The sequence below is a fragment of the Musa acuminata genome, chromosome BXJ2-1 (genome assembly GCF_036884655.1).
Source record: "Musa acuminata AAA Group cultivar baxijiao chromosome BXJ2-1, Cavendish_Baxijiao_AAA, whole genome shotgun sequence".
Taxonomy (NCBI): Eukaryota; Viridiplantae; Streptophyta; class Magnoliopsida; order Zingiberales; family Musaceae; genus Musa; species Musa acuminata.
In genome coordinates, this window is record NC_088338.1 from 9753672 (window position 1) to 9767061 (window position 13390).

The 13390-nt window shown below is 39.8% G+C and overlaps 2 protein-coding genes across 3 annotated transcripts; both read right to left on the reverse strand.

Moving 5' to 3' along the window:
• Window positions 1-512: 512 nt before the first annotated feature.
• On the reverse strand, window positions 513-3332 carry LOC135598086 (uncharacterized). The gene has a single exon (XM_065091612.1). It carries the CDS (start codon window positions 2937-2939, stop codon window positions 2484-2486), a length of 456 nt encoding a protein of 151 aa, XP_064947684.1. The 5' UTR covers window positions 2940-3332; the 3' UTR covers window positions 513-2483.
• A 1362-nt stretch (window positions 3333-4694) lies between these two features.
• On the reverse strand, window positions 4695-9930 carry LOC103990041 (LEAF RUST 10 DISEASE-RESISTANCE LOCUS RECEPTOR-LIKE PROTEIN KINASE-like 1.2). 2 transcript variants are annotated; one of them, XM_009409075.3, is made up of 4 exons: window positions 9046-9930; window positions 7099-7131; window positions 6236-6490; window positions 4695-6116 (listed from the first exon to the last, which is right to left on the reverse strand). In XM_009409075.3, exons 1-4 carry the CDS (start codon window positions 9782-9784, stop codon window positions 5182-5184), a joined length of 1962 nt encoding a protein of 653 aa, XP_009407350.2. In that variant the 5' UTR covers window positions 9785-9930; the 3' UTR covers window positions 4695-5181. The 2 variants fall into 2 exon arrangements, with proteins under 2 accessions (XP_009407350.2, XP_009407341.2); XM_009409066.3 differs by having other exon boundaries at window positions 7099-7152.
• Between the last annotated feature and the right edge of the window lie 3460 nt (window positions 9931-13390).

Here is a 13390-nt window from a genome sequence, read left to right on the forward strand (position 1 = left end):
TATAAAGTAGTAAATAGAATATAATAATAAATAAGTATAAGATGATATAAATTTTATTTTATATATATATATATATATATATATATATATATATATATAATGGTTTAATGCTTGAGGATTTAGGGAGGATTGGTGTAGACAGCTTAATGCTAAACATGATTATCAATTTACAAAATAAGAATCATACCATGAACTTGTAATAGTAAAATTTCTAAAATAATTTTGATGCAATGCAATTATAAATCATTTTCTTCATTTTGGCAAATGATACTCTATTATGCATGACTAAAAATCGAGTTAAAAGAAAAAAAAATTCATCTTTTTTTTTTTTTTTCTGAAACACAATAGAAAAAAAGGTTTATCTATGCTTATGACATTCTATATTTCCATGAGAGAGGGTAGAATGAGCTGCTATATAATCTTGTGAAGATCCCTTCAGTCTAACCAATCAAAAGACAAACATTTCAGGTTTAAATCTTCTACTAGAAAAATATAGTTGGCAATTGACATTTAAGGATAAAAAGAGCAAGCCACAGTAGAACATGAAAAAGACATTAAAACAAGACTATTCACCAATAGACTGGATAAGAAAAAGAAAGATCAATCCACCACCAACTTGGGAATCAAATCAGGGGTACAAAAAGCAGTGTGGAAGAAGGAATAAAGAGGTTGTTGGAGGATGACATAGTTGAACAGTGGACCTCCATTAGGACATTGCCCATCTAAAATGACAACAACATGCACACAACTTGAGATTTTATGGGAATCAAATGTGGCTCCTGCCTAGCCTGTGATAAGTAAAAGTTTTCTTCAGTAAATATGAATTGGTGGAACAAATGCTACATGAAGAAATGATACTCTTTTATCTCACCAAGCTCAGGGGAAATGTCATTTTGGATAGCCATAAACACTGTTCTGCATCCTTCTCCCCACAACAACAAATTGGGCTCAGACATCACCTGACCAAATTATTTATCCAAATGAAGCTGGACACAGTTACATACATGCATATGGTCACAAAATCCACACTCTAAGCAGGAGTTTGAACTTCTTTGATAACTGTATAGTCACAGAAAAAATTCAGTCTGGAACTTGATATCCAAATAGTTGAAAGAATCATGATCTGGAACCCCACAGGAGCCAAAAAGGCATTCAAATGAGCTGCAGTGTATGGCATCACTCACCAATGTTCACAAAAAATTGCTGACTGGCTGTCTGTGTTGGTTTTCTTTCATGGATATTCAAAGCACTGCTGTATCTGATAGACTTTATGAAAGCTGATTCCATATGAAAGAAAAAGACTCAATTGGTTCTCTCTTCCTGCTGTCTATTCATCTTGTCCCTTTGCTTTCTAATGTTCATGTGCTCATTTCTGTCCACATATCTACAAGTATCTTTCCCAGCTTTTTATTTCATGTTACTATCTGTGGAGCTCTTTTTCTCATTATCTGATTCATTTTTCACATCATATTGTGCATGGATTTGAAAGGTTGGTGAGGAGGTAATAAAAGTATGACTCTCTCACAAGGCTGTAAAGAGTGCTCAGATACTGCTGGTGATGTAAAAAGAAGAAAGAGGCTTCTCCATGGCGTATATATCACTGTGAAGGTGCAGTGCAGTGCAGGACAAGTGACTGAGAAGGTAAAAAGCGAGGTGTCAAGCTTACTGATTTGTGCCGCTCACCCAACGCATCTTTTCTTGGAGGCAACTGGTGGCGATGGGCAAAATGGTAGATTGGATCCTTCTGCTCTTGATTCTCCCTGTCTCTATTGACATCAGGAAGTAGCATCACTTTACTGTCCCTTTTTGCCATGTGAACTGCAGCGAAAGCCACCACCTCCTTGGCCTTGAACAGGGTGAGCAAGCGGATAAACTTGAACTGCAAGGCGAACACCTTCTTCACAATTGTTAGTTCCTCTACATGCATTGGAGGACAATGAATGCCACTCACTTATCTTTGGTCCCTGCCTTCTTCATTTTATCTTCAGTCATTTGGCACGAGACACAAGCAAGTACAGTAAGCTGGATGATGACAGAAAACAGAACAAGCAGAAGACTTGGTAGGAAACTCTTTTGTGCATCAATCTAGTCTTTAGCTAGCTTCTCCTTCAGCAAGCTTGTTCTGACAATAGCAGAGCAGAACACGATGAACTCATGATCTAACACATCACCATTTCAACTTGCACTGAGCTGGTGTTGGCAGGTGAAGCAATTGATGTTTTCCTAGTGATGGAAGGCATTGGTTCTGACAGAAAACTCAGAATTTTATGACCTTTAGGATGTTGTAGCCTGAAATCATTCTCCATTTATGAAAAGAAAGAGAAGCGAAGATAAAGAGGATGTAGAAGATGAATACTGGTTATAGATCAACTCATGCAGTGTCCACCTTCCCATGAACACACAGTGAACGCAAGTTACAACAGTACCTACAGCTTGAACTCTCTTATTATCCCCAACGAGAGCAAGTTTTTTGGATCGCTCGCTCACTCGGGAATGGCGACGAGCACCGGCCGCCAGGTCCGCCGCAGCAACCGGTACCTCAAGCCGCGAGACCCAAACCTGGGTCCCCCGCCGGCTCTACCCCCGGCGGCGAGGATGTCGAACCCGAACCTCCGCACGGCTCCGGCGGCGGACTCGTGCCCTCCTTCCGCTCCACCCGGCGGGGGCGAGGAGACGAACAGATCCGCGAGCGAGTGGCTCAACAAGGCCCGCTTCTCCGACGGGCGATCCGGCGCCGGGGGCGGCTTCCCGGGGACCGCGGCCGCGGCCCGACGGGACGACGCCCGGCCGAGGAGCGTCCTGAGGCTCCTCCGGCGGCGCAACCGGAAAGCGGGGCTGGAGGGGGCGATTGCCGCGGCGGGGCCGGGGCTTCTCGACGGGCTGGCGGCCGGCGCCGCGCACTGCGTCGCGAGCAGCTTAAACTTCTGAAGCGTCGCCATTCTCGTCCTAGAAACAGCAAGTCTCCTCTTTTCTTCTTCTTCTTCACGTACTCTTCTTCTTCATCATCACATACCTTCAAAAGAAGGGGATTGGAAGGGGGTGTAAGGGGGAGCGAGAGCGGCCGTCTCGGTTCCCGGGGAGACAGTTACCATGGCGCAATAATGACCCGATGAACGCAATGGGTGGGATTGGAATCATGAGATTGGACTGTGCATCTTTCGAGGAAGAAAGGAATTCGGATCTTGGGATGCAGAGAAAGCAACCCTCACCTCGTACTCCAACATAACCAGCTCACAACTCTTATTCCTCTCTCTTCTTTCCCTTCTCTTCTCTTCTCTCCCCTCTTCCTAATTCCAATTTCGCTCCCTAATTCTTAATTCTGCAGATTAAAAATAATATATTTCAGAATATATATATATACATATATATATATATATATATATATATATATAAAGATGATACCAACTGGTAACGGATCGAATCGAATCAGATCGGATCGGAAGAAAGTCCACGGCTTTGAGGGCCGACTTGGCCATTGATAGGTCCATGAGAGTGACATGAGGACCATCATGGTCTGTACTTTTTTTTTGGGGGGTTAATTTTCATTCTTGACCAGTGTAGATTATTTGATGAATAATTAATTGATTCATGTGACATATATGCTTCATATGACCCACACACCAATGGGGCAAATGTTTGGTCATTCTCTGATGAGATCTGACGCTAGGAACACTTTTCTTGTGTTGCAGAAGCTACATGCAGAGATTTGGCATGTGAAGTGACTTTAGCCCTACTCAAGGCACTTTAAGGTGGTGAGTGCCATTGGAGCTTTAGTTTGTTGTCATGTTGCTCTGCTCTCTCTCTCTCTCTCTCTGCCTTGGGTAAAATGAACCCTCATGCTTGGCTGGTTCCCCTGATCCATGTTTGGTGGAGTTTTTAAGGGTCTGTGCAGCTCCTCCTACACTTGAAACAAAGGTTGGAGACTCATGCCCACATTGTTGACAGTGAAAAGTTCAGAGAGTAGGTTTAACCTAGAAAAGCAGCAGATATCTTCCCACCTACCTCTTCTTGGTGGTCTAAACCATTGCTGAAGACTGAGACTAGTTGGAAAGAAAAAGAGGCATTGGATTTTGTTGTTAGGACTGATACAAGCTATGTTTCTTTAATGGCTTTTCAGGAAGCTCTCATGGAGGTGGCTAGAAGAGGTTGACTAACACCATCATTGAGAGAGTGACACTGCTCATTGAATGAGCTTCTGAGTCATGGTGCAGGTGGCCATCATTGTTTGGAAGATGTGAGGAGTTGTATGGGAACACTGCAGTTTCATTTAACCATAGTGATGGAGAAATTAACAGTGTGGTCAAAGATTGGGGTATGGGAAATTTTTTTGGTGAGAGTTTGCTGTCAATGTCTACTGTGTGTTCTATAATTCCAGTAAGCTCCATATTCATGAGATCCGACATATTAACCGATATACGATTAAAGCTATGATCAATATCTTGCTCCTAAATTGTTCAAGAGGCCTTTGTTAGGGAAATATATATATAGGCAACTTGATAGAACTGAAAAGTGATGGTTTAAGTTCACAAGAGTATCATCATCTCAATTATGCATGAGAATTAGCAGAAAAAGTCAACACATGTTAGGCTTACTGTGAAATTTGGCTAGAGATGCATTTGAGGTCAGACATAGATTCATGTCTAGGGTTTCAAAGACTCCAACATAAAAAGATCAAACTCTTCAACCATTTGGAATAAAATGTAGACACTCTGGAACTTTCAGGCTTCTCAGATTAGGCAGTCCACAGCTGATTCTAACAAAACATGTTCTTCTTACAAGTTCAGGTCTTCCTTCCTCATTACTCATGGCTAAATCAGAAGCTATGCTTTCAATATGTTTCTGTTCTTTCATGATGGTTTTTCTTCCTCGTGGGAACAACTGGCATTCATGCTTTCGGCCCGCAAGTAACTGATAGTGTTATGCTTCACAATGTGCTGACAGAGTTGCAACTGAGAATATGAACTCAGATGATGAATGATCACTTAGCTGAAGCACACACCTTAAGCATCTCCACTAATTTGTTAGAGAAGCACTGAGAGTGCATACAGGTCCACAAATTATGTGGGAATGGTACGCAGAAACTCCATTTACTATGTACATCACTTACCTTCAAAAATAATATTCTTTTTTCTGGATGTTTGAAAAGATTGTTGTGCCATATGAACAACCATAAAACTTGTTTTATTGACTGGTGTTTGGTGTAGTAGATTGACTCACCCACTTGCCTGTGACACAATCAGGAGAGAACACTGCAATGTTCCGTACCCCAGTAGCATCATCCTGTGTCCAAACATCATTTTTCTCCTTCTTATCGGTCTTGTATGTCTTACTCTCGATCGCTCTCAACCCCTCGAGGACCTCCTTGATTGGTGGCCTCATGTCCCCATCTGATTGCAAACACCTGAATGCCAATTCTGCCACCATGGTGATCATCATCTTCGTCACCTCATCGGATGGACAACAGAGCTCTGGATCCACCAGGTCTTCTAATTCATGGTTCTGGATCTTAGTAATTGCCATGTTGGCCAAATGGATCTCACTCCGCTGCCTGGTGATATCGATGGCTTGTTTCGATGATATAAGCTCAACCAGCACCACGCCAAAGCTATAAACATCGCTCTTGTCCGTAAGCTGGAAACACTGATGGTACTCGGGGTCTACGTACCCCGGTGTGCCCTGTGGAGCAGTGGACACATGCGTAGCATTGACCGGAAAGAGACGTGAGAGCCCAAAATCTGCAACTTTTACGTGGAAGCTGCTGTCCAGTAGAATGTTGTTGGTCTTGACATCGCGGTGTATGATAGGTGGGTCAACAGCATGGAGGTATGCAAGAGCATCAGCTGTCTCAATGGCTATGTTCAGACGCATAGGCCATGTTAGGATTCGCTCACTGGCACGGCTGCCATGGAGATGGTCTGCAACGGTGCCATTTGGCACAAACTCATAAACGAGGAGGAGCTCACGACTGCGGTGGGAGGTGCAGCCGTAGAGGCTAACAAGGTTCTGGTGACGAAGAAGGGAGAGGATCTCAACCTCATTCATGAACTGCTCGACCCGCTTATAGTTTCTCTCATACAGTCGCTTCACTGCAACTGTTCGACCATCTCGAAGTTTGCCTGAAGAGCAGAAAACAATCTTAACTGAAATTGTATTCAAGCAGGACAGTGATACAATGAGATATCAGGTAGATGGTGAAATTGGTATGTTTAGCAAATTCAGAACATTTTTTTTGTACCTTTATACACAGTGCCAAAACCTCCATCACCAAGTTCTCTCGAGGTGTCAAAGCAGTCGGTAGCTGCCATAAGTTCGCCATAGGAGAAGAGGTGAGTCTGGAAATGGGCACCCACTTCGGTGTTCATATGTGAAGAAGAGGCATTTCTAGTGAGAAACTTGGAGGATGTGGAGTTCATTTTCCTTTTCTTGTACTGGTAAATGAGAAAGCCCACGGCACATGCTAGAGCAAGGAAACCAGCTGAGACAGAAACACCTGTACAAGAAAATTGAAACGTGATTAACATTTAGCAAAAGGAATTGTAGAATAGCATTGACGACTGTTGTTGAAGCCTAATATGTAGTCAAGATGTCGCAACACTCTGATATCAACGATTAAAAGTCAAGTGATACTCCAACAAAAACACTTCTTTTTTCTGTATAAGCCAAGTAATTTTTCGTTCAACAGAATATGAGCTTCCATTCTGAATATGTGACCATCGCATCACTTTCCTTTATCTTTTTTGTCTGTTTCTTCAAGTAGAAAGTCAGGAATATTGAATAGTTTTAACTTCGAAGGATTATGATTAAAGCACACAGGGCTAGGAAGAGATCTATATCAGTTCAATGACATTCTACCTTTTGACAGGACTAGATTTGGATGCCATTCAAGCATGAGACATCAGCTCTTTGCCATTGTTTATCAGTATGAGTTTATTGGTGCCCTAAGCAGTTGATGATGTGTTTCTAAACAATCTTTAAGCTGTACAGGATCATATTCTTACTAATCAAGAAAATGACTTATCTGTTAATCATACTCCTACAAGTAGAAGGATATGGAAGCTAGCGAAAATCAATGGCAGGGTTGAGAGGAGTGTTTCTTACCTATAATTATATGCTTTGTCCTCCTTGAATGAGCTGCAACATCAGGAACAATCTCTGTCATAGACCACAAAATAATTTACAACTTATATGAACTAGATAAGAGATCAATTATTACAACCCAAAAACTGGACTAATATATGCAGGTAAAAGTTTAATTTTTAAGACGAAGGTCTTGTAATCCAAACAAAAGACACAAAACATTTTGCTCATACAATGGTACTAAATAAAGACAGAATACAGTTTTTCTTATCCTGTTTGCATGGCATCTGACACTGTAATTACAACAGGATATCACCTGCTCTTCATTTAATGACAACTTGGAGCAAAGCCAGAGGGTTTAGAGGTTGAATAGCAAGTACTCTGTAGCTTCGTGGATGCATCAAAATGTATGCAAAGTGTGTATGTTTCCAAAGAGCATAGTGCTTGAACTTGTCCAAGATAATGTGATAACATTCTTTGTGAGAATGCTTGAAGTTTATGAGCATATAGGGACAACAAGATTTAAAAGGATAAAAAAAAGTGATAAATAATAAGAGCTCAGATAAAGGCCACAAATAGTCGTCGTCCTTTTAGGTGGCCCAATACCTCTCAGAGGCTACAAGAGCCATTTAAATGCATGATGCATCAATTTAGTGAACCTTTCGGCACACACTAAAAACATGATGTTTGTGAAGAAAGGCCCCTAATATTTAAAGGTGAGACATCTCACAAAGAAAAAACAGGGTTGCAGGCCATGACCTAAAAACTATCAAATCTATGTCCATGATATGTCCACAAAACCTTTAACCACAGTTATATTGGCCAATCCAAATTGGGATTCGACAAGAAACAAATAATACAACATGCTACATAGTTAACCTATGTGACTGCTATAAAAGTAAATGAAGTGGAAGGAACTTCTGTAACTGCTATAGTTATCTCTGACTCATTATAAGGAAAACTTAAGAGAAAGTCTCTCACTTCTGTTCGATGAATGTAGCAAAACTTATGTTTGATGTTTTCAGACCCAAAAACTTTTCCTAATGAATTCCAATGAAATTTCATTGTATGAAATAATATGGAACAACATAGCCAAATAGAAAACCATTTTCAGTAAAGAAAAAAAGCAGTAAAATAGAAGTTCATAGTGACATGAAATTTTGGCTCTATATATTGAATCAGAGAATGATTTGAGGAACTCATATGTCCTATGAACATTAAAACAAGTTGCATACAATACTTCTCTAACTATTTCATTATGAACCAATGAGACCCATCTCTAAGGACCAGAAAAAACCTGAAGTATGTCTCAGGATGTCATGACCTCTGTATGAAATCCAGGAGCTGAAGTCGAGAATTGCAATTCAGATTCACCAGTAACTTAAAGACTTTGAGTAGTATATTTAGCAAAGTCAGCAGCATAAAGTTTTAGTCAAAATCAGGAAAATGGAGCCCCAAAGCCTTCACATTAGACTGATTGATGCGTTAGGGAGTAAGCAACCAGTTCACAAAAGAAATCTGGACACTTGAACCAAAACATGCGAATTACTATTTTATGTTATGAATATATCCTTATAGCATGATCGAAGACCTGTTGTTGCCAGAGACCACAAGAACATATTCAGATTTGTCTAATCTTGGAAGAGAATGAACAAATTTCAGAACTTGGAAATACATACACAAACAATAACATCTCTGTGTGGTTTCAATTTAGAGACAATTAATCAGTTATATTCTGATGTTACCGGAGGCTATAAGAACATATTCAGATTTGTCTAATCTTGGAAGAGCATGAACAAATTCCAGCACTTGGTATCACAAACACAAACAATAACCTCTCTGTGTGGTTTCAATTCAGAGAAGATTAATCAGTTATGTTCTAATGATCTGACTACATCTTATGCTTCAAATTCCTGCAACTGATATCTAAATACAATAGAAGTACTTGGATTAAAGCTACATACTCACCACATTTCCTTGTATGGACTCGGTCAGGGCAGATGCACATGAATTTTGATGTCGTGTCATTGAACCCACATTGGCCGCCGCTGTCACTGCACTCTGTACAATCCGGCGCCGTCCAATTCAGCAACCACCCAGTCCTCAGCAGTGCAGAGTAGTTTACATCGATGCCCACATCGATGTAACCCACCACCGGCACCACAAACAGCTTACATACTCCACCGGAAAAGTTCAGCTTGCCCGAGCCATTGTACTCACCGCCGAAGTAGGTCAGTCCTCCATCAGCAGCACAAGATATGTTTTGGAAGGCAGATAGATTCATCGAGCTCGAGCAATTGGAGAGGAAGAAGATGCGCTTGTTGGCGGAGCTGAGGTCGAAGGGGTAGAGGCCGGAAGTGATGTTGAAGGTTGGTAACAGGCACCGATCATCTTCGAATCCGGCGGCAGTGATCTGAACCGACTTGTTCTCGTAGAAGATGTTCTTGACATGATATAAACCGTCAAAAACGTTAAAAGAAAGGGTTTCGGCTTGGCCGCCGCTGCTGATGCAGGTGACGTTGAACGGAGGAACGCCACAATAAGACGGTTGCTTATTGCTGAGCCAGAAAGGGTACTTGATTGTCTGATTCCCGCATCTTTGAGGCTGACAATCCCCAGACCCAATAGTTGCGGCAAGGACTGGTCTGTCTTCCACCAGAGAAAGGATCAAGAAGACCTTGAGGCTCAGTAAGATTCCGGGATTCATCGGAGAAGAGCTCGGCAGGAGGTGGAGAGGAGGGGGAGAGGAAGAAGGTGAGAAGTTTAGCTCATTTGGCTAATCTGGGAGGCACAGGAAGGGGATTTGACTGATTTATTGGAGGTTGCTGTAATGATCTATTGATTAGATTCGGTTCCAACAGAAGTTAGCGCTGTCAAATCTACAGTATACGCCATTTGCTTTTTCAGGCTTTGAAAGGAGAAGCGGTGACGGAGAAGTACTGTATCACTCTCAACCTTTTCTTACGTGCGATAAGTTTGACATTGGGCGGTGGAGGCAGCCCACATCATTGACCTGCACACCGTTCACATGTGGCGCAGAAGAAGGCAAAGGATAATATGATCCGCAAGGTAGGAAGCGAAGATGGAGCTTCCAAACCCAACACGGTTGCAGTCATGGGTTGAAGAAGGTGATGTGACATGTCGGGATCGGCGGGGATCGGAAGGCACAGTGGTCGCGGCTGGGGTTAAATTACTTCCCCAGAAAAATCATTGCACAGAGTACATCAGATTACTTGTTCTTCGAACACAAAATATATAAATAGCATGTTATTGGATTGGTTCACAGAATCAAAGAGTGAGAGAGCATGTTCCTCTCCACCATGGTCAATTATTAGGACACGGAAAGATCCCACTAAGTACATGCGATGACTTAATTGGCCACTCACAACCATGAGAATTCCACAGCAGATTACTTTTAAATGTGGTCAACTCAATGCACAGAGAGGAAGTCGAAATCAAAGTTCTTGCGCTCCTGCAGAAGCTTTCTCTTCTGACCGCGGCGACGACCCGAGAGGGATGTTCCCGTTCCCGGTCCGCCTGTCCCGTAGTCCTTCCAAGGGGCCGTCGGGACTCGTTCTTGGCTCGGAAGCAGTGTAGCCAAGGTTTAATGGACGTGAAGAGAAAAAAGGGGTCGGAGTGACCATCTTTCCTCACCTCAGAATCAGCCTTTTCAGGATAACGTTGGAGTATTACAGGAGGATCTATAATTAATGAAGATGTTACAGGGATATATATTATGTTTTTGTTTTTTTACTTATGCTTCTTGACAGCTATAGAGATATTCTGTTTGAAATTTATGAAGATGTGACAGAAATATATAAGTAAATCATATTTGGATTTATTTAAGATCTTTAAAATTTATTTATTTCTTGCATGATTGGTTTGCTTTGACTTTGACGCGATGATGGAAGATTGATGACAAGCTTGAAGGAAAGATATAGAAGATTCAAAGTTATAAACTTGTATTGGAGCTTCATCCATAGGAAATTATAAATATAAGATAAGAATGATAAAATTAGCAATATAAAAAATTTTAGGCAAACATTTACCACTAGACCACCTCCAAAAATCATGAAAAGTTTTATCGATGAATATAATGGATATTGTTATAGAGTTTTTTTATTTCAAGTTTACCACATATAGGAAATGGCAAGACTCCTACCTTTGTTTATACGTAGGCAAGCTTTGACGTTAATCTCATAATGGAAGAATTTTTGACCATTGTGTGAACGGTGATGGAAACATTGACTACATCCCCCTGGAATACTAGTGAAAATGTTGTGCCCAAATATCTCTTATAAGTTTGCTAAACTCATGGGTAAACATCTCAAATTAGACAACATCACACTTTCTAGCATAAGAGGAAAGTATGTCAGGATGTGTTATGATAAATATCTCTAAGCCTATTTCATAGGGAGTGTGGATTAAGAATAATTTTATCAATTTTTTAATCCATCGTCTATGAGAATATTTTAAGTTTGTGTTTCTCCCATAAAAGAATAGAGCATCAGGCTAATGTCTGCTTGATGAAATCGACAAAAACAAGGAAGGTCCATTCTTAAGAGAAAGATGCTAGGTCTTTTGAACAATGATGGGAGGTTAAAGATGATGTACTGCACCGATTTGGGTCCAAAGCAACTTATGGCATATTCAGGCTAGGTCCAATCATTCAAATTAAATAGTTGAGGCAAATTAAGTTAGTGTTAAGGGTAAGAAAGTAAGGTTACAATTAAACCCATCAGGTAGATTAAACTCGAGTATAAGGGGCTTAAGAGGACAAGTCAAAGGGGCAAGGATCATGAAGTTAAAGGGGCTGCAACAATTCACTTTACATCCAACGAGCTTAATCATGATACAAGTGGTACAGGAGAAGGATTGCATACATCTAATATAGTGGTTTTCCAAAATACTAATCATCGGATTTAGAAAGATACAAGGATGTGATGAAATAATCTATCACGTAATATTAATGCTAACGTTATTGTAAATAAAGACAAGGGGAAAAATATAATAGAATAAAAAAATCATCCCATCTTGAATCCCTTCTCCATCCTTCCAATGATGGACTCAATAATGAGAGAAGGAAGCCCTAATGTTGAAGTATCTAGATGCAAAGGAAAGGTAAATAGCCAGGGATGTAGTGGCTGCAAGGTCAATTTCAAATAGGAGTATAAGATTAGAGACACTTACAAGAAGATTGATTTGTTTGAATATAAAGATGAGCAAATACGTCTTTAGGGCAAAGTTTTAATTAGCTTGCATAGCAAATTATTGCTCTTAATCGACAATTGTATCATAAATGGTGGTCCAAAATCAAAATTCAAATTGATTGAGGAAGGTGACCTTAATACAAAGTATTTTCATATATTTATCAACCATAGAACGATATATAATATTATTAATCATATCATTTTAGATAATGACACAAAGATAGAAAGTGGTATAAAAATATCAATTTATTAGTTGATATAAAAAATTATATGGGGTGGTTGATGGGCGTCAATTCAATTGAGAAAGGGATTGCCCTCAACTTTCTCATATTGCTAGAGAAAGAAACTTTTCTTTTATCAAGAGTTTTTCTCTTAATAAAATTTATGACACCTTAAATCAAATGGTGTATGTGAAAGAGTTCAAACTGATGGATTCATTATTGAGTTTTTTTAGAGCCTTTTGGGTTATTATCAAAGATAATATTTGTGATGCTTTCAAAATATTTTTTATCTCCCTTATAATTGGGGTAAAGCATTTTTAGTGATTATCTTTTAGAAACCCAATAGCTTTAGGGCGAGAGATTATCATCTTATTACTTTTTATAACATAATATAAAAACTTTTGGTTAAAGTCTTTGTCAATAGAGTTAAGATCACATTGAGAGATCGATTGATCAAGAATGATATGCGTTTATGCTAAAATATAATATCAATGATAATACATTTATTAATATGGAGTTAGCTCACATAATACTCAAACATAAAGAAAATTACCTATTAATTCATCTTGAGAAAGCGTATGATAAAATTTCTTTCTTGATCCTCAAGAAAGCCATGAATAAAACAAAATTTTCTCTTCAATTTGTTAAGTGAGACTCGGGTTATGTTTTCTCTCCTTGTATGTCTTATCTTATTAATGATAATATCTTAGTTTTAGTTTTACACACATAAAAGTATTAAGCAAGAGAATCCAATATCTCTTTTTCTATTTATTTTTATCTAATAGGTTCTTAGTAACATCTTATTGTTAAAGGTAGAATTACCCTTTTTAATATGCTGAATGGGTTTCTCGTCTACCTAATATATTTAGACGATGTCTTATT

Coding starts and splice junctions, on each gene's coding strand:
- LOC135598086 (XM_065091612.1), bottom strand. CDS start 2,939: ATGGCGACGCTTCAGAAGTTTAAGCTGCTCGCGACGCAGTGCGCGGCG.
- LOC103990041 (XM_009409066.3), bottom strand. CDS start 9,784: ATGAATCCCGGAATCTTACTGAGCCTCAAGGTCTTCTTGATCCTTTCT. Junction 6,491..7,098: donor GACAAAGCATATAATTATAG/GTAAGAAACACT, acceptor TTTCTTGTACAG/GTGTTTCTGTCTCAGCTGGT. Junction 6,117..6,235: donor TTTTGGCACTGTGTATAAAG/GTACAAAAAAAA, acceptor TCTGCTCTTCAG/GCAAACTTCGAGATGGTCGA.